Raw genomic sequence first — 20,661 nt, 5'->3', positions numbered from 1 at the left:
AAGACTGAGGGCCAAGGCTCAGTGGTAGAACACTCACCTAGCAGGCATGGAATCCTAAATTCAATCTCTAGTACACCAAAGAGGTAGGCCTAGAAGAAGCTGGGAGTATAGTTTAGTGGTGGTTCTTTCTTGCCTAGTCTAAAGATCACTACTAGTTAACTGTTCCAAGGAAGAATATGAGATTTGTTGCCAACCTGGTTTTTCAAAAAAAAAAAAAACAAAAACAAAAACCCTAAAAACCTAATTATTATATGAAATCTTGAGATATTTGTAATTTTAGTAATCATCTGCAAAATGAAGTATATATGTATGGTGGCACATGCCTTTCATCTCAGTACTCTGAAGGTGGAGGCAGGTGAATATCTGAGTTTGAGGCCAGCCTGGTCTACATAGGAGTTTCAGCCCAGCCCAGCCCAGGGCTTCATAGTAAGACTCCATCTCAAACAAAAATGTTTGGTAGGCTGCAAACAGGTCACTAGTTTATGGTACCAATTTTAGAGAAATCAATTCATCTCATAAGGCCTCAATGAGATGGGAGGTGGTGTCTATGAAAGTCCTTCAGGTCCTAAGTTCTTACTCTAAATGAACTTATACAGACATATGGCAGAAAGGCTATCACTTTGTAACACTGACTTCTTTTACTTCGAACAAAATAGAAAACAATTTCAGACATTACTGATAGTTCTTAACTAATTTAAAATGGCCTTTCTGTAATAGAAAATAACATTTTAATAGCACTGAATCAACTTACTTCTCTTCATTAGCCTCTGAATATATCCCATCCATTTTTGAAAACGTTTTTCTGAAAAAAAAAAAAAAAAGACATATAGTATTAACAAGTAAAAAAGATGAAAAAATACAGTCTATGAGAGAGTAGGACCTTGGGTATGACTTTAGAGTTATTTTGTAAAGAAGATCAAAAATAAGAAGCAAACACTACATTGTGAACTCTAAAACATGAGAAATTTAGGACAGTACCACGTTATATTTAATACTGGAATTTTTATACTCAAAGCAAAAATCTAGGCCAGGTATTATGGCCATCCTTCTAATCTTAGTACTTGGGAGTGTAGGCAGGAGGAGTAAGAGTTCAAAGCTAGTCTCAGTTACACATCAAGTTCCAGGTCAGTCTGGGCTATATCAAGAAGCCATCCCTCTTGCCCTCCATCCCTACCCCCACCCCCACCCAAATCAAAATAAAATTTGTAGACTAATTCTGAGCATGATGATATGAACTTTCCAATAAAAACCTGGCCTGGTTTGCATGATAATCAAATAATATAATACTTGGATTATATAATAATTCAACCTCTAAATGGAAGTCAAAAAGATACCTAAAATAGTAGATATATCTTAGGAAAATATGCTGGGTATCATAGCACATACCTATAATCCCAGAACTCAGGAGATAAGAGGCAGGAGAGTTGCTACAAGTATTGGGATTAGAAGTATGTGCCACCATACCTGTCCCTAAATTTTAACATATACATGATGTGTCAGGAGTCAGCAAGCTAATAACTAGCAAGTGATCTTCCTAAGATTGAGGGGCTAAACAGTTTCTGGCCTCAGGAACTCAGAAGGCAGGTCAGCTACTGCAGCTAAGTGACCTAGACTTAAGATAGGAAAATGTTTTATTATTATACAGCAACCTTAAATATCTCATAAAACCAAATCTTAACCCTGCCGATGCTCTTCCCCCTCCGCTGCCTCAAGAAGAACCAAGCACAAGCACAAACCCAAGCAATGATGCTTAATTTTTTAGTTAATTGCCCAAATTGCAAAAATCTCAAGATTTTTTTCATTTCATAGAATAATTAGGTTTTCAGTTTTTTTTGAAAACCCAAGGGTGACAGCACAATTCACATTCTCTAAGTTGCCTGGGTACCCTTGAACTCATTCTGTACAAGGCTGACCTTGAACTTTTAATTCTCCTATCTCAGTCTCCTAAGCAAACTTGATTACTGAAAAGTACAACTAAATCCAACAATATTAATGTTTTAATACTGCAGTCAATTATTCAAATTGGAATGCTACTCAATATGTATTGGATAGCATTGGAAATGGAAATCTACTCAATTAAGTAAGCTAGCTCAGCAAGTAAAGGCACTTGTCATTAGGCTTAACTACCCAAGCCCAATCGCTGGAACCCACATGGTAGGAGAGAACCTAAACAGACTCCCATTAAGTTAGCCTCTGACCTCCACATGTACAGTATAACACACACACACAAAATAAATACATATAAGTTTTTTTTCACTGCATGCATTAACTAGAACCTAACTTTCAGCTAAGAAAAGACATCTCAGGTTTGATAACTACTCCTAGCCGTTTCTATCATAACGTTAAATCAATACCATATACATGAACTACTAATAGTCAATATTCTTACTTTTAACAATAAGGAAAAATATATACCTAAAAAATAAATTTTTTTTAAAGATTTCTTTATTTTATGTATGTGAGTACACTGTAGCTGTCTTCAGACACACCAGAAGACATGGAGTCCATGACAGATGGTTGTGAGCCACCATGTGGTTGCTGGGAATTGAACTCAGGACCTCTGGAAGAGCAGTCAGTGCTCTTAACCCCTGACCCATCTCTCCAGCCCAAAGATAATATTTTATTTCACATTTTTTTTCACATACGGTAAAAGCCAAATTTAGGGGACAGATCTTCATAGTAAGTCTGAATTTAAGTCTGAAATAAGTATTTGGGTTTGGAGTTTTTGTTGTTGTTTGTTTGTTTTAAAAATTCATTTAATTTTATGTGCATTAGTGTGAGGGTGTCAGATCTCCTGGAACTATAATTACAGAAGTTATGAGCTGCCCTGTAGGTGCTGGGAATTGAACCCAAGTCCTCTGAAAGAGCAGCCAGTACTCTTTTTTTTTTCTTCTTTTTTTTTGGAGCTGGGGACCGAACCCAGGGCCTTGCGCCTACCACTGAGCTAAATCCCCAACCCCAGCAGCCAGTACTCTTAACCACTGAGCCATCTATCTCTCCATCCGTTTTTGGCTCTTAAGATAGTCTCACTATGTAGCTCTACCTGGCCTGGAATTCATTATATATAGACCATACTGGCCTCAAACTCACAGATGACCTTTCTGCTTTTGCCTCCTGAGTGTTGAGGTTTAAAGCAAGGATCACCACAACAGGCTTGGATCTTGGATGCTTTAAACAAAATGTACACGAGTGCTTTGATTGCAGCACATTTGTACCTAGTTATCTGTGGAGACCAGAAAAGGAAACTGAATGTCCTAGAACTACTGGAATTAGGAACAGTTGTGTTAGGGACAGTTGTGAGATGCCATGGTAAGCACTAGAAGTTGAATCAACCCCCTGCCAAGGGGCGAAGAGACACCTGGTTGGTGTTATTGTTCTTATATTAGGCAGGGGCCAAGTAGATGGCAACCCTTTGTTCATCCTAGCTTGATAGTCAAAAGCTGTTTTATGCCTAGGACTCATAAAAATCAAATCAAATCAAATCAAATCCAGAGAGCACAGGGAGGAAGAAGAAAGACAGAGACCCGTGGACCATCATGACATCCATAGACCTGCCCTCCAGTGCACAGGCACAGGGGGGACAGACACCAGCTTGCAGACAGGCCATACAGTATAGACGGAGGATGTCACCCAGGAACCTGCCAGTCACGTGGCCAGCCTGCAGCTGGAACCACCACTACGTATATGTATTTGGTGGTCAGATGGGAGAGAGAGAGAGAGAAGTGGGACAGTTTGAACATCATGAAGAAAGATGGAACTGCATACCTGAGGGAGGATAAAAGTAGCCTGTTGTGAGTGACCAGCCCTGCCACTGGGGCCATTTCTGACTTTGTGCCTAAGCAGTGGCAAGGGATATGTAGCAGGGGTCGGTGTCCATGTCTGTGGCTCATATTTTCACTAGAGAACATGAGGAAGTCCTTGGTCGGTGACACCGGGGACCACTTGGATGTGCCAAACTGGTCCTGCCCCTCATTGGCTGCAGTGCTCTAGATAGGTGGTCTCATCTCTCACAGCTGGCCTCACTCAGTAGAATGGGCCCTGAGCCTTGCCCAGGCAGCAGATTGAAGCTGGCCCTGATGGTGGGGATATGGAGAAGCAGGACCCAAGGGTATGAAAGCAGAAAGACTAACCTTGCCTCCTGCTGATGCCATTGGCTGGCCTAGCCAGAGCAGGGCTAGAAAGCTCGCACTGGTGGTGTGGATAAGGGAGAACTGGTGAGCTGACCAGCTGTTACCACTTAGGTCCAGATCCAAGGTTCTGAGATGGCCCACCCCAGAATTTATAAGGGTCAGTCCTACTGTTCCAAAGCTGCAGGATCTCTATGACACAGGACCACAGAGTAAATGGAAGAAGTCCCAATTAGGATTCAATATTGATGGTGTCACAGAAGCCAGAGACCTTGAACCAGACCAGTGACTCATTGCAATGAACATTTGCAAGGGAAAAGTGTGGACAGTGGGAAATCCTGAGGGTACACTATGACATACCACTACAGTTTTCATAATGAGATGTTTTCTATGCTTTGCTTTGTTTTTTGGCTGTTGTTATTTGTGTGTGTATTTTTTATTTTGGGGGGAGGATTCAAGGGCAAAAGCACTGGGGTATATAATGTGAAACACAAAAAATCATTTAAAAAAAAAACAACAAAAAAACAAATTGAATCAAGGTTCTTCCTCTCAAGATCAGCCAGTGCTCTTAACTATTGAACCATCTCTTTGGCTCATAAATCTATGTATTTAAAGAAATTTCTACTTAAAATATTTCAGTGGCTTGCTTTGACATTCTTCACTGGGACCTATAAGGCTTAGGGGATATGGTCTCTGGTTGCCTCTTAGACTTTGTTATTCCTTACTACTTCCTGATTTTAGTAGCCACACTAGCTTTCTACTCCTATGCAGAGTTCTTCCCCAAATTAGTGTATTAATAAAGAGCTATTATCTCTTGGAAAAAAAAAGGCAAAGTTTTCTTGGTAGCACTATGCATATCTTCTCTGAGCTTTACAACTGCATTTCAAAATTCTGTTCTAGAACTTGTTATATATTAACAGGTGTCTCTAGCACCTCTCCAACTACCTTTGCCACAGCATAAAATTATGAAAATAAAGTGTGTCTTAAGTTTCCTGTTACAGACTAGAAGTGCTTTTAAATGGTAAGAACTCAATGACTATTTCCTGAAGAAGTATCCTTCACAAGTAAGCATGTTACACTTACAACTATTTACTAGTACATTTGTCTATAGAAGTGGTTCTCAACCTCTGGGTTGCAACCCCTTTGGGGATCAAAACCCCTTTGACAAAGGTTCCATATCAGATATCCAGCATATCATAGATTATACAACTCATAACAGTAGCAAAATTACAGTTATAAAGTAGCAACAAATTTTTGTTTGTTTTTGTTTTTCAGCACAGGGTTTCCTGTGTAGACTTGCCTGTCTTAGAACTAGCTCTATAATCCAGGCTGACCTGGAACTTGCCTCTTCCTACCAAGTCCTGGGATTAAAGGTGTGTGCCAACCACATCACCCAGCTGCAACAAAATAGTTTTATGGTTGAGAGTCACCACAACCTGAGGAACTGTATTAATGGGTTGCAGTATTAGCAAGGTTGAGAACCACTGCTCTATAGGAATAATTTCAAGTTCAGCTTATCCTTTTATAGGAATAGTTTCAAGTTCTGTACTCAAAACAGTACTAGGAAATATTAATTCAGGGTAACCTAAACATTGTTGTTTGAAAGTCTTTGAGAACCATTCCTCTCCAACTTGTGGACTAGACCACTTAACCAATGAGATTCAAAACTTTCTAGAAGTTTCTAATTTCATTAAATGTGTATTTTATTATATAACACATATGTTACACTTTTAACAAAACAGGCCAATCCCCCAGACCATTGTAATGAACCTTACTTATAAAATGCTTTTGATCACATTCACACTAGTTATTGATTGTCTAGAAAACTATACATTTGGCATTTAGGGTTTTACTTATAGCATATTTATAGAGGTTTTTTAATAGTACTAGTTTTTTAAACATCCATTCTTGAAATCTAGCAGGCATTGTGTGAAATAATTCAAAATAGTATCTATCTATATTACCATCAATTATAATAATGTATCATTGTGAAGTAAAAGTTTTGGCAATTGGTATGAATAAAAGCTAATGGGCTTAATTAGTAACTTGATTACTTAAGAAAAAAGTTTATTATATTTTCCTTCAACTTACATTTATCAAATGGCTACCAAGTTGCTGGGACATACTCATTATATTAATGAACATAGCTATATAAAAATAAAGCTATTAAGTATTTCTTTTGGACTGTTTGAACCAAAAATTTGAGATTCACTTGTTTAAATAATCCAGGGGTCTGCAGATCATCAACAGTGGACCAAAACAGTGTTCAAGAACTTTCTTTTAACTTAAGAAAATAAACAACAGCAGCAAAATATCATGTAGCAGAGACCACTACTGATCTGCAGCAGCAAGCAAATTCTAAAATAATATCTGGTTCTTTGTCCATTCCTGAATTTACACAACCAAAATCTACAGCAAATATTTTCCACATTCACCACTGATACAGACTCTAGACCTATGCTCTCAAATTCAATGATTATATACAATTAAATTAAAAGGGAACAAATTAAAATTCAAGTTTTTGGTAACCATACCACATTTCTTTGATAACCACATTTTAAGTGTTCCAAAAATAATTGCTAATGGATACCATGTAGGACAATGCAGATATAAAATATCATTATCACAGAAAATTCTATTGGAAAGGCTTATCCCATGCGGTATCTGGAGTCAGTATCTTCTCTTATTCGCAGCATCAAACACATCATTTATATCGCCACTCCAAACACTTTACTCCATTTACATCTGTCATCATGTATATATATATATATATATATATATATAGTCAAGAATTACATTGCTTGAACCTAACCTTTAATGACCAAAGATCTGACAATATATTTCCTTCCATATCGATAAATCATCCCTCTAACAATCTAAACAATGAAATGCCATCTCCACGAAGTCTACTTTAGCACAAGACAATGAACCTATAAGACATACAAGAAACTCAACTGAACCAATTTAACTGAAATGAAAACTAACGTCAACCTTAGTGTCTAGAATAAGCTGCTACTTTGGTTTTAGCCACATGCTATATCCCTGTTAACTTCTGCCTTAGTCACCGTTTTATTGCTATGAAGAGACACCAAGACCAAAACTTTTCTAACAGGAAGCAGCTAATTGGGGGTTTGCTTACAGTTTCAGAGACTTACACAGCAGTCATCATAGAGAACCTGGCAGCAAACACAATGCTGAAGGAGTAGCCGAAAATGTCCACAAACAGCAGGCTGAGCTTTTGAAACCTCAAAGCTCATCTCCTCAAACAGTGCCACTCTCGAGGCATTCAAATATATGAGCTTAGGGTAGCTATCCTTAGTCAAACCACAACGTCTAATACAGTCGACAATATTTTTTCTTTCCATCCAGAGGGCTTAAATCTAAAGCCTGACGATGGAAAAGGAATTTTATGTAATCTAACACACCGATGCTGTCTTTATTAATGTTAGACCTGCAGAAACCCTTAACTCTTACTACTGTGCTCAGACGGAGCCTAGAACCGCCGAAGCGGGGAACTTGGGTCAGAAACACTTACCACAGGGAGATGGAGAGAGACAGTGGAGCGAAACCCTAAGACCTGACGAAAGATGGTGGGTGGGGCGAGCCCGGACGCCCACAGTGCACCGCGCAGAGAACAGAAACCAGCCCCAGTCGGGAATGGAGCGGCGTTGGGAAAGGAGACGCAAAACGCGGCGTTCCAGGCGAAGAGGAGAGCGGGCCGTTGGTGCTCGTGCGTTCCGGTAGGCTACAGGGCCTTTCTGAGACCGCCCGGCCGACTGAGCGACCCTCAGCAACCCGCGCCCGCCCTTCAGCGCTCAGACAAAACCCAAGCCCTCTCAGGACCCCAGAACAAAAAGGAGCGTTCTAACCCGCCACAGAGCACCTGCTTGACTTGTCTGGGGTCCGCGCGCTCCTCCGAATTGGACGTCACCTCACAACATCCCGCCACTGTCTGTGAAGTATTCAAATCTAACCGCCAGAGTGATGCGCATGCTCAATGCCGCACGCCACGCAGACCCCACCCCTTCGGCCCCGGGCCGGCCCCACCCCTAAGACTTACTTAGACTTTTCTGTCCTCCTCTGCGCTCACTTAAGTTCCCTCTGGTTTTTCTCCTTTTCTACAGAATCTTTTTCGCCTCTATTATTCTGAGAACGGCCATCTTCTTTCGATTGTTTGCATAGTAAACAATCGCTCTGTTGGCTTCCGTACGAAATGGCGACTCCCATGATATTGCGTCACATCAGTCTGTTACTACTCCCTATAGCTGCCAGGAAGGAGTGAGCTTCTGGGACGAGGTGGCCGAGTGGTTAAGGCGATGGACTGCTAATCCATTGTGCTCTGCACGCGTGGGTTCGAATCCCATCCTCGTCGAAGGTGTCTTTTGCTTAATGTGATTTTATAATTTACAGGATGGAAATAGTTGAATATTCGGGTTTTAATTCCAATCAGATTTTATCTAACACAATTAGTCCCGCACAGAAGTGTTTTGTATATGATATTGGAATTTGAAGGAATTTGATATTTAAAATCAATTGAAGGAATTGAGATTTTTTAAGGCATTTTTTGGAACGTTATGACTCACAGATGAAGAAAAAAGCAGATAAAGAGACTTTTTCTATGACTTTAATTTCTTACAAAGTAAAATAATAGGACAAAGAATATAACTATAGCTCTCGTGTTCCGTGGTGGTCTGTAACATGAAATGACCTAGCTCTGACATGAACGGTTTCAGTTGTTTAATGAGCTCTTACTCGGAAGGCTTTGTTTTGTTTTTTGTTATTTTGAGACCCGGTCTCATCGTGGAGTCTAGGCAGTCTTCAAGTTCAAAATCATCCCGTCTCACCTTCCCAAATGCTAGGATTACAAAACTAACCCACCACACTGGCTATTTTAGGATTTTTAAGACCTGTTCTGGTCCGGAAGTACCATATTGCATTACAAACGCTAATTCTTCCAGCCCTCAAGCAGGCTGTGGGGTTTGTTTTCAATGTATACATTAAGATGATACCTATGACATTTGAGATCTTGGTACAATCCGGAAACTACTGAAGAACAAGAACATGACTACCTTTCCAGAAGACGAGGAGCTGAGTCTTCTGGATTTAACCAGAGAAGAGGATTAGGAAAAAAAAAAAAAAAAAAGAACAGAGATTTTCCTCTTGTAAAATCATCAGGCAAATTCATCCAACTCACACTTAAAAACCTTTAATTTTTTTATACATAACTAAAAGCACCGTACATTTTATATGACATGTCTCTCCAATCTGCGACCCTGTGATCATGACAGATATTTTTTATATTCTGTTGTTGTTTGTTGCTGTTTTACACTGAAAGGTTAACTTGTGACACTGATAGGTTAACTTGTGCAAGGCTATACAGCTTCTAAGGCGCAGACAGGATAGTGTAACCCAGATCTCTGGACTCTGATTTTTAACCTGTAAGGTACCAGATTGTGAAGAGTTCTTAATGATCCCCTGGGATGGCGGTTTTACATTCCCCTCACTGGGAATGTTCAATGTTCAAGAACCCAGCACCTGGCAGGTGCTTCAGCAAGATTTGTGGCGCTGATGGTCGGAAAGCAGTTGCCTTTCTCCTGGTTCCTCCATTTTGGGTCCAAATCCCTTGGGAATGTTGATACCCCCACATTCTGAGCACTTTTGGTCACTTCTCTTCGGCCATGTCTTACTGTTCATTTTCTGTCCTGGTGGAACATACATCCCTTCAGGGTCCTTGTAGGCAATTTAGTAGGCTATTTTTTGAGAGGGTGGGGTGGGGAGGTATGGGGAGAAGGATGGAGGCAATCATTCTCATAATCTCTCATTAAAAATACTTTTAAATAAGGCAGTGAGCTTTGGTGATATTAATCTTGCCTGTGACTTTGCCTCCAATAGAAATCATGTATTTTATATTATTTGACAGCTTTAGAATTCCTATGGTTTGAAAGTGTCTGTCAAATTTCGTGTGTCAAAAGTTTGGCCCAAGCTGGGTAGTGGCACATGCCTTTAATCTTGGCACTCGGGAGGCAGAGGCAGGCATCTCTGAGCTCCAGGCCAGCCTGGTCGACAGAGCCAGAGGCTTCACAAGTAAAACCTGTCTAGAGAATCAAAACAAAACAGAATAAATTTGACCTAGTGCAGCAGACAGAGCATCATTCTCTTAGATTTTTCAGCCTCCAGAACTGAGACAAAGTGCCTCCCACAGATTTCTCTGTTTGTGAAGCCAAGAGTAGCCTGAGACTCACTCTTTACATCCTGCTTCAGCCTCCCTAGGCCTGGGTTACAGAGATGTGCCACCATAACCACACCCAGAGAAGTTTATGTTCTTTATAAATCATCCAGTTTTGTGTATTTTATTGTAGTAACAGAAAGCAGCCTAAGACAGTATTCACTACTTCAAAACTATGGTCATTATTAGACCTGCCATTAGACTTTTATAAAAATGGGTCTGGATGTGGTGACACATGTCTGTCGTCTCAGCACTTGGAGATCAGGAGTTCAAGGATATCCTCAACTATTTAGTCAGTTTGAGGCCAGTCTGGGCTATGAGACTCTGCCTTTAAAAAAAAAAAAAATTAGAGAGAGGGTCTGGGGCTGGAGAGATGGCTCAGTGGTTAAAAGCACTGACTGTTCTTCTAGAGGTCTTGATTTCAAATCCCAGTCAACCAGATAGGGGGTCACAACCATCTGTAATGAGATCTGATGCCCTCTTCTGGTGCATCTGAGGTCAGTGACAGTGTAACTATATATACATTAATAAGTCTTTTTAAAAAGTCTAAAAATAAATACATGAACTACTGTCCCACAATTTTAAAATACTTTTGTGCATAGGTATGTATAAGTATATATGTGGATTTTGGGCTGGTTGGTTGGTTGGTTTTGTTTGTTGAGTCTGTATAACCCTGACTGCCACAGAACTTGCTCTGTAGACAAGACTGGCCTTGAACTCACAGAGATCCAACTGCCTCCACAATGCTAGATTCAGCGACCACCTGGATAGACTTTAACTTTTGATCCTCTTGCTTCAACTTCCAGAGTAGCTTGGCTTACCGGCCAGCCTGCACCATCAGGCCTGGCACTACCTTTTTCCTAAAACAGGCTTCTACTCTCCCATTCCTTAACCTGTAACTTTTATTGTCTCTCATTCTGATCTCAGATGTTGTCCTAGTTAGCATTAACTGTCAACTCAACACAGCCTAGAATCACCTGGGAAAGGAGCCTTAGCTGAGGAATTGCCCAGAGTAGATTTTTCTGTGGGTTTTCTTAATTATTAGTTGGTGCAGAGGGGTTCAGCCCACCTTGTGTAACACCATTCCCTAGGCAGTAGGGCTATATAAGACTCTGCCTTTAAAAGAAAAGTCTAAAAAATAAATGCATGAGGCCTGGAAAGATGGCTCAGTGGTTAAGAACACTGACTGCTCTTCCAGAGGTCCTGAGTTCAATTCCCAGCAACCACATGGTGGCTCACAACCATCAGAGATCTGATGTCCTCTTCTGGTGTGTCTGAAGACAGCAACAGTGTACTCATATAAATAAAAAAGATTAATAAAAAATTCTGATTGAAAAAAATTAATACATGAATTACTGTTCCACAATTTTAAAATATTTTTGTTGGGGGTTGGGGATTTAGCTCAGTGGTAGAGTGCTTGCCTAGCAAGCGCAAGGCCCTGGGTTCGGTCCTCAGCTCCGGAAAAAAAAAAAAGACAAAAAAATAATAAAATATTTTTGTTGCATAAATATGCATATGTATGTATATGGATTATTGGTTGACTGGTTGGTTTGCAAGTAGCATTTCTCTGGTTTCTCCAAGTTCCTACCCTTCCTTCTCTTGAAGTTAGACTGTAACCTATGAGCTGAAGTACACCCTCTGCTTCCATAAGTTGCTTTTGGTGAGAGTGCTTTATCACAACTGAAAAGAAACTAGGGGGCTGGAGAGATGGCTCAGTGGTTAAGAGCACTGACTGCTCTTCCAGAGGACCTGAGTTCAATTCCCAGTAACCACATGGTGGCTCACAACCATCTGTAATGAGATCTGATGTCCTCTTCTGGTGTGTCTGAAGACAGCTACAGTATACTGACATACATGAAATAAATAAATAAATCTTTAAAAAAAAAAAAAGAAAAAAAAAACAAAGAAATGAGGAAAAAAAAGAAAAAAAAAAAAAAAAAGAAAAAAACTAGGACAGAAGTCATTTTCATCAACAAGCATCCCTAGTCTCCTTCTGTCGGTCTGCTCTCGCTTGCTTCTGAGCCTTTGCACATCTTCTAAACAGAGTCCTCTGCCCTTACCCAGCATCATGAGGAGGCAGTGCTTAAAAGTCAGCGGCTACTGCTGCACGCCCTCTGCAGACCAGTAGAGTAGGCTGAATCATCTCCTGAGTTTTACCAGCTTCTAGAATTGATGGCTTGTTTTGGGTCCAGTTTCTACAAATAAAAGTTAGTTGAAGCTGGAGGAGGGGCAGTTGCAGGCCTGTAATCTCAGCATTTAAGGATGTAGAAATAGGAGGAACATGAGCCTGGGCTCTATGGTTGTTATTCCTAATTCATTATTTACTTTTACTCTATGTGTAGAAATGCCTCGCCTGGCTGCACATTTGTGCTACATGTCCATGCCTGCTTCCCTTAGAGGCTAGAGCATGTTGGATCCTCAGCAATGGAGCTATAGATAATTGGACGCTTCCATGTAGATGCTGGGAACCAAACTCAGGTCTTCTGAAGAGCAGTATGTGCTCTTAACCACTGCTCCTAATTACTGAGACATCATCGCTCCAGACCCTTTTTACACATTTTATCTGTATTTTATGTGTCTGGGTGTTTTGCCTGCACACCATATGTGTACAGTGCCTACTGAGGCCAGAAGCTGGCTTTAAATGCCTTTGAACTGGAGTTACAGATGGTTGTGACCTAGCACATAAGTACTAGAATCAAACCTGGGTTCTCTGGAAGCACAGTCTATATTCTTAGTTGCTGAGTCATCGCTCCAGCCCCAGGTGAGTTATTTTCACAAAGGAAAAGTCTTCAGGTGTTTTGAAAACTTATAATACACTCGAAAAATCTAGAGAGATGGCCCAGCAGTTCAAAGCACTTACTTTTTCGGCAGAGGACTGAGTTCAGTGTCCAGTGCCCAGATGGCAGCTAACATCAGGTGCTGTCACTCCAGTTCCAGGGGCTCTGAACTCCCTGGATACCAGGTATTCATGTGTGCACATACATAAATGTAGACCAAACACTCACATACAAAATAAAAATAATTAATTAAAAACAAAAATCAGGGCTAGAGAGATGACTTAGCAGTTCTAAGAGAAAATGGCTGCTCTTCCAGAAGTCCTGAGTTCAATTCCCAGCAACCACATGATGGCTCACAACTATCTATAATGTGATCTGATGCCCTTTTCTGGCCTGCAGGCATCCATTCAGCTAGAATAATCATATACATAATATAAATAAATCTTTAAAATAAAACATAAGAGTGAAAAAATGAATTGGAAGTTCATTTAAAAAATATTTATCCTGGGATAGTTTCTTCATGTATAGAATACATTTTAGACATTTACTCTCTCTCTCATTCCCACTTCCTCTTTCACCAAAACCCTTCTTGCCAAGAGGTTCCTCCTACTTTCGCGCTTGTCTTTGGATGTGTGATGCACTGAGGTAAATAAGGCTGCTTGCTTGGGCATGGTCGGGAAGTGATTTTCTGGTGCCTGGGTAACTTTTCAGTGGTTAGATCACTGAAGAAAATGACATTCGATCTCCCAGCAACCATTAACTGCCAGTAGCCCCTTCCTCAAGCATGTTTAAATGACGGTGGACATAGTTTTGCGCTTGGCTTGCAGCAGTAACTATGGTTGTACTTGTGCAACTGCCAAGTCACTCCCAGAAGACTTTTTAAGGCACCCCTCCTTATCCTCTGGCTCTTCTGTTCTTTCCCGGTCTTCTCCCTGGTGTTCTGAGCCTGGCAGGTGTGATACAGGTATCCAGTTTCAAGAGGCTCACTCCTGAACCTCTCACCGCCACGCCTTTGTAAACTCGGGTGTTACCTTGTGAAATTACTGAGGCTTGCTATGAAACTACTAAGATTTTCTCTCCTGATGATTTCCCGACTCATAACTACCAGTACCTGGCTCCCATTTTCTAAGAGAGTGAAAATAATCAACAATGCCACTTTATTTTAAAGAACGGGAGGGGGAAATTACTTGAATTAGTAATAGAAAGAGAAGAGACTGATAAAAGAGTGAGAGGCGCCATCTACTGGATCAGTGGCGACTTCCAGGTTCGTGAGAGAAGAGTTTCATCTTTTTACTTTTTAGACCCCATCAACAGGCCTCTGCTCAAAACACTCCTATCAATAAATAGCAAGGTTACTTCACACTAACCTAACTATTTCAGGATACTCCAACCCCCAGTCCCTGGGTGACCATGAGAAAGGACTGATACAAAAATACCTAGTTAAGACTAACAGCATTTACTGCTTGAGTGCAAAGAAATGGGTCTTCATCCTCCAGATCCAGCTTCAGGAAGACTCATTCCCTGTTGATTATGAATTTATCAGGGAAGAATTGTCAGTGGTTAGCTGGTGACGCTCCACGCAGCTCTTCTAAGACTTAGCGCTGAAGGCAGACTCGCAATGGATGGTTGTATGTGCATGTTTGCTTATAGTCTATGTCTTATTATACACAAGAAATCTTCAAAAGCATGAGTGGTGGTGCATGTGTTTAATTCTGCCATTTGGGATTTAAAAAAACAAAAAAGTTCAAGCCAAGCTTGTACATGTTGTCTATAACTCAAGCAATTGGAAAGCTAAGAAAGTAAAGTGTGAGGCCAACTAGGATACACAGTAATGTTGAGGCTATCCTGGCTATGTAACAAGATGCTCTCAAGAAAAACAAAGAGAAAAAAGAGAAGGAGATGGAGGAAAGGAAGAGTTACCCCAGATTCCAGATTTGCAAAAATTGGCTTTGTGTGTGTTTGTGTTTCTTGTTTGTTTGACATAGATCCTCGTACACACGCAAATAGAAAGACATTATCCAATTATTTTGATGTGGCTAATGGCTGATAAATTGTGGTTTTGAAAATAACAATTCTCGTCACATGAGAGAAGAGTTAATTTGGAGTGAAAAGATAGCCATGATATACACAGTGCTTACCTGTGGAAGGCAGGGCTTTGAACTGAGTAAGTGCCATGGTGGTTAACAGTCCTGACTCCAGGGAATATGCCATTCTAAAACATGTCAGTTTTGTTAAGTTGCACTGCTTCTGTCTTTGTTGCTATTTTGAAACATACCTTACTATATAGCCCTGGCAGAGGCCAGAAGAGGGGAAGGATCCCCTGATGCTGGGATATCAGGTAGTTGTCAGCCACTCAAAGAGCAGAGTGCTCTTAACCAGACTGTAGAATTGCCCTCCAGCTTCGACGTGTGTGTGTGTGTGTGTGTGTGTGTGTGTGTGTGTGTGTGTGTGTGTGTGTGTTAACCAGAATCCTTTTGGACATTTTAAAATTGGGCTGCTAATTCTTTTGTTGTTGAGGGAGGCCTCATGTCCAGAATAAATAATAAACAACACAACAGAAAGAGTAAACTCCACTGTGAGAGATTACTCCACACACAACAGGAGAGACACAATCAGTAGAACAAACAGAAAAGGATGTGTTGGGGAGCCGGGAGGTGGTGGCATTGCCCCTTGAATCCCAGCACTAAGGAGGCAGAGGCAGGTGGATGTCTGTGCATTCAAGACAAGCCAGGGTTACACTGAGAAACCCTGTCTCAGAAAACAAACATACAACAACAACAACAACAACAACAAAAAAACAAAACAAACAAAAAAAAAAAAAAAAAAAAAAGAAAAAAGAAAAAGAAAAGACACAGATTGTCTGAGTCCATTGCTGTGGAATAAAGAATAAACTGTTCACCAGGAGCTGAGAGAGATAAAGGGAAGAATGTGCCTAACAGGTACAGATTCCCTTTAGGGATGAGAGATGAGTTTTGAAATCTTGAGATAAGGTTGTTCAAGTTTGTGAACACAGTAAATGCCAATCCAGTGTTTATCTTAAAGCAGTTAATTTTATGCTATGTGAATTTTATCTCAATTTTTAAAAAAAAGCAAGGCATGGGGCTTCACACCTGTATTCCCACTCTGGAGACAGAGTAGGAGGAGTCAGGGTTCAAGGTCGGCCTGAGCTACAGAAACTCAAAAATACTTAGGGGCTGTAGAGCACTTGCCTTCCTTGACAATGGACCTACATCCTATCCTAAGCACTGGGGGAAAGTGGAGGGATTGTAAGAAACCAGTAAAAATGGACATGAAAGGTGTTAGATGAAAAATGGTATATGTACAGATCTGAAAGCCCCAAACAAGCCAGAAGGAAGGAGGTAGCAAGTACAAGCAGGTTCCTTACTGTGGAAGAACCTCGCTCTTCCCCAAACCCTGAGTACCAACCAATGGGAGCAGTCCCTGCCTCAAGGCTCATCCTTGTTCCAACCCAAAAGCCATTCTTCCAATGGCCACATCCCTCAGTCTTCTTGCCAGTCAGCCTGTGCCCAGGCTGGGATGGGTGAGACGTACTCAAAGTCTGGCCCTTTATAGCGGAGGGCATGAAGGAACATTACAAGGTCCTGGGGCAAGGGATCCTGTCGTAACACCCGGCACTCGGCACAGAGCGGATCTGTTTGTTGACTCACGTCTGCCTTAGCTGCCTTCTCTGGTGTGTCCGGATGCTGAGAGGCTTCGTCCGCCATCCCATCTATCTTCTGGGCTGCTGTAGCCAACCCTTCCAGGCTGTCTTTGCCCAACTCTGAAGAGGGAGCTGTAGAGTCTATGAGCCCTGGAGCCAGGTCACCCTCACAGAGATCTAGCATACTCAGGCTTTCTTTGGCCTGATGTTCTGCAACCAGGTCTCGGAGCAGTTCCTCGTCTGTCTTTGGAATGTGGCCACCCTGGCCTCGAGAAGGACCCCAGGCAGTTGAATTGTAGATGGGGTCATTGAGAATGGGGTGGCCCAGGAACTGGAGGTGGACTCGGATCTGGTGAGTGCGACCTGTAAGTGGTCGGCACTGTACCACACTGGAGCGGCCGTTGTAGCTCAGCCTCTGGAACACAGTCTCACAGGGTTTGCCCTGGGGATCCACACGGCACACTCCTACCTTGTAAGATACCACTAAGATGGGTTCCTTACAAATTACCTCCTTGTCAGGGAACTCCCCTGCGACCCGGCATACATACTCCTTCTCCAGCTACACAAGAGGAAACAGGAAAAAGTCAGTCCAAAATGAAAACAAACTGTAAGTCCTCTCTGCAGGTACACCACTGTATCTTAGAGATGATGATTCAAATTCTAACACATTGTCAGTTTCACTGCTCTGGGTAAGTTGCTTAAGCTCTGTATATCCCATACCTCATCTAGAAAGTATGAAGTCAGGGGCAATGGCTCAGCAGTTAAGATTGCTTGCTGTTCTCACAGAGGACCTGGGTTCAGTTCCCAACATCTACATGGTGGTTCACAACCATCCCTAATTCCAGTTCCAGAAGAGCTATTCTCATTCTAACCTCTGCCCATGCACACACACACACACACACACACACACACACACACACACACACACACAGAGGCAAAACACTCGTATAAAATAAAATGAATACACCTAATAGAAAATTTTGTAAAAGAAAATATGAAATCAGAAAACATTTACCTCACAGGGCTACCATAAGTGTTTCGTAAATTAGGTTCTAAGGTTTTTGGGATTAAGTCTGGCATGTGTTCAACAAATGAATTAGGACCCCGATGCAGAACCACCAGTAAGACTCTTACTCATACCTCTTTCAACTTTATCCAGTCTTTCTACAAAGTGAGCTCTATTCCAAATCAACAATGTCTAAAGTTTTCAGAACAGCAAACTACTAAGGAGCAGTAAAAGCTATCTCCAAAGACCTTCTGAAGCATGTAGGATAATTGTCTTTGGAACTTTAGGAGCTGAACCTCCTCAGAGGAGGAAGGTTATAGATGCCCCTCAGTCTAGAACTCCATGCGCCCTCTGTGTACCCAGGAAGCAGTCTACAGCAGGCAAAAGCCTGGCTCACCTGCCGATCCCGAACTTGTTCATGGATCTTCTCAGACACCGCAGCTGTCTTGGCAAACATGAGCACTCCTGAGGTGAGGCGATCGAGCCGATGCAACGGGTGTAGTTCCTTCAGTTGGTGCTCCTTGCCTAGGATGAAGATGACCGTGTTGTGTCGGAAGCGGCCACAGGGGTGGACAGGAATGGAGGACGGCTTGTCTATAACAACCACATCATTGTTCTCAGCTAGCAGGCGAATAGGCTCTGCTGTGACTGGTGGCTCATGTCTGTGCACTGTGTTCCGCAAGAAATCATTGTCCTGTCAAAAACATACGTAACATTCAGCCCAGGAACAGCAACCTACAGATAGTCAATTAGACACCCGAGTTCTCAGCTCCTTATTGACATGGAGGAATGGTCACAGTAAAGCCTTCGATAGAAAAAGAAGTGAGTGTGGTAAGACAGCAAGAGGTTGTGAGTTTTACTGCAAGGACCTTTACCTACTGAACCATCTCACCATCCTGATACAAATATATTTGAAAGTAAATGCCTTAGAAAGGAAACTTCTATTAGTTATCAACTAGAACCTTCAACAAATGACACTAACTTGTATGTCCAGAGCTCTAGGCTCTACACACAGATTTGACACAAGCTCACTATATACTTTTGGGTAAGTCATTTTAACCTCTCTAGGACTCAGTTCGAAAACATACGGTTTTCAAAATCTGTAGGGGAGAGGTTATTCCCAAATCCTGAAACTCCTCTTTTCTTTTCTTTTTTTTTTTTTTTTTTTTTTCGGAGCTGGGGACTGAACCCAGGGCCTCGCGCTTGCTAGGCAAGCTCTACCACTGAATTAAATCCCCAACCCTCCTCTTTTCTCCTTACAATCTCTGTGAGCCAATGTTAATGACACGGGTCTCAAGGAAAAAAAAAAAAAAAAAAAAAAAGCACATGCTTAGTATCTATCCCTGACTTCTAATTCTATACACATCAGGACTTATGACAAATACTTTCAGTGTTTTCAAGCACACACTTTGAAAATTGGACTATTGCTTTACTTTGAGGTTCAGTTTGGTCACAAAGGGAGAAGCAATGCATGCTCCCCAAAGTAGCCACTTGTGTTTAATGTTAGAGCGCACAAAATGCTTGACTTTGTTCCTGATGCAGTTAAGAACACATGAATGAGGTATCTGCTGTTATTATTTGTACAGAGATTTATCATGAAGGGTAGAGAGCAGGCAGTGCCCTTGCCACAAGGCAGATATAAAAGGAACAAGAAAATTTCCATTTTTGATTCTTTGAAACAAACAGCCTTGCTGGGGAGGATGAACAAGTTGAGTTCTAGAGCATGGAAAGGCTATCTACCTATTTGGGGACGTGGGAAGCGGGAACTAAAAGAGTCCCAAGGGATAATGAGATTGTTTCTGAATTACCATCACTTTATTCCCTTATTTATAAGGTGTGTCTGGGAAAACAAACAAAAATCCCATAACCTTCCCTCCTTTTCTCTGATTCTGGCTAGTCCCATCGAATACCACCTTGAGGACGATGTTGAGGTCCTGGACTGGTTCCTCGTTGAGATGCAGGCGTCCTGCCCGGACAGCGGCCTCGTAGTAAGCCAGTGGCTGGGATCGGAACTCGGTGCTGAAGACGTGCAACAAGCTGCGACCCACCCAGCGACCTTTACAGTAGGTCTGGAAGTCAAAGTAATAGGGCCGCACCTTGCGTAAGCCGCCCTCGAAGTAGTAGGTGGTCTCTGCAAAGTGCTCGTCGCTAAAGCTCACCCCAGTCCGCCGTTTCTTCGGGGGCGGCACGACCCGTTCCCCAGTGGCGCCCCGCCGCTTTTTCCTTTTGCCTGAGTCGGCGACTGGAGTTGGGGCCTGCTCTCCGTTCCCCGGGAGCTGCTCTTCGCCTCCCTGGGCCTGCTCCCCGCTCTCCGGGACCTGCTTCCCTACCGTCACTGGCTCTAGGAGCTCTAGGTGCGACTCTCCCCTGGTGTCGCTACCAGTATCTCCATTTTGCTCAATCAAAGCCTTCAGTCCGCCCGCTGCCTCGGCTTGCGCAGAGAGTGCCTCAGTCATCGCCTTCCCACAGCTACCCCAAGTCCGGACAAAGCTGTGGGACCAGAGCGCCACCTGCCACTGCACAATATCCCGTAGGCAGCCCGGGACACTTCGCCACATGACAGCATGGCAAGCCGCTTCGGGGTCGCGATCTGATGGCGTCATAAGGCAGCAACCAATCAGGAAGGCCCAGTGCAGAGGCGGGGTTTGCAAGAAGGGAATTAGTGAGTTGTTTAGAGTTAGGTGTCTGGGGAACTTCTTCCCCAGAGTGCCCTTCTACCCGAGGTCACAGATAGACTCCCCTTATCGACGAGTTCAGACGGTATTTCCTAAAGGAAATCTTCGGAAGTGCTCCACGTAAAAGACTTGAATGGAGATAATGGTGCACATTTCATATAGATATGGTATTCCCTGGGTCTGTAAAAG

At 42.2% G+C, this 20,661-nt stretch overlaps 2 protein-coding genes, 1 non-coding gene and 1 pseudogene across 3 annotated transcripts in view; 2 read left to right on the top strand and 2 right to left on the bottom strand.

The window, feature by feature from the left end:
* The window catches only part of Knl1 (kinetochore scaffold 1), a 61,814-nt gene extending 53,717 nt beyond the window's left edge, over positions 1–8,097 (bottom strand). Inside the window, exons 1-2 of the mRNA XM_032903949.1 lie at positions 8,011–8,097; positions 752–802 (exon numbers count right to left, since the gene is read on the bottom strand). Of these exons, the coding sequence (XP_032759840.1) occupies positions 752–786 (35 nt within the window). The 5' untranslated portion in view covers positions 787–802; positions 8,011–8,097. The remainder of the gene's footprint in view (positions 1–751; positions 803–8,010) is intronic.
* LOC116902562 lies at positions 3,332–3,464 on the top strand (annotated as a pseudogene).
* A 320-nt stretch (positions 8,098–8,417) lies between the features above and the next one.
* Positions 8,418–8,499, top strand: Trnas-gcu. Its single transcript has one exon. It is a non-coding gene; the product is annotated as a tRNA-Ser (tRNA).
* Positions 8,500–14,817: 6,318 nt separating this feature from the next.
* On the bottom strand, positions 14,818–20,386 carry Rpusd2 (RNA pseudouridine synthase domain containing 2). The gene is made up of 3 exons (XM_032903947.1): positions 19,711–20,386; positions 18,195–18,491; positions 14,818–17,350 (listed from the first exon to the last, which is right to left on the bottom strand). The coding sequence occupies exons 1-3, from the start codon at positions 20,353–20,355 to the stop codon at positions 16,631–16,633; spliced, it is 1,662 nt and encodes a 553-aa protein (XP_032759838.1). The 5' UTR covers positions 20,356–20,386; the 3' UTR covers positions 14,818–16,630.
* Between the last annotated feature and the right edge of the window lie 275 nt (positions 20,387–20,661).

Source organism: Rattus rattus, chromosome 5, assembly GCF_011064425.1.
Source record: "Rattus rattus isolate New Zealand chromosome 5, Rrattus_CSIRO_v1, whole genome shotgun sequence".
NCBI lineage: Eukaryota > Metazoa > Chordata > Mammalia > Rodentia > Muridae > Rattus > Rattus rattus.
Note: the sequence above shows the minus strand (reverse complement) of the source record. Positions and strands in the feature narration are given on the sequence as shown.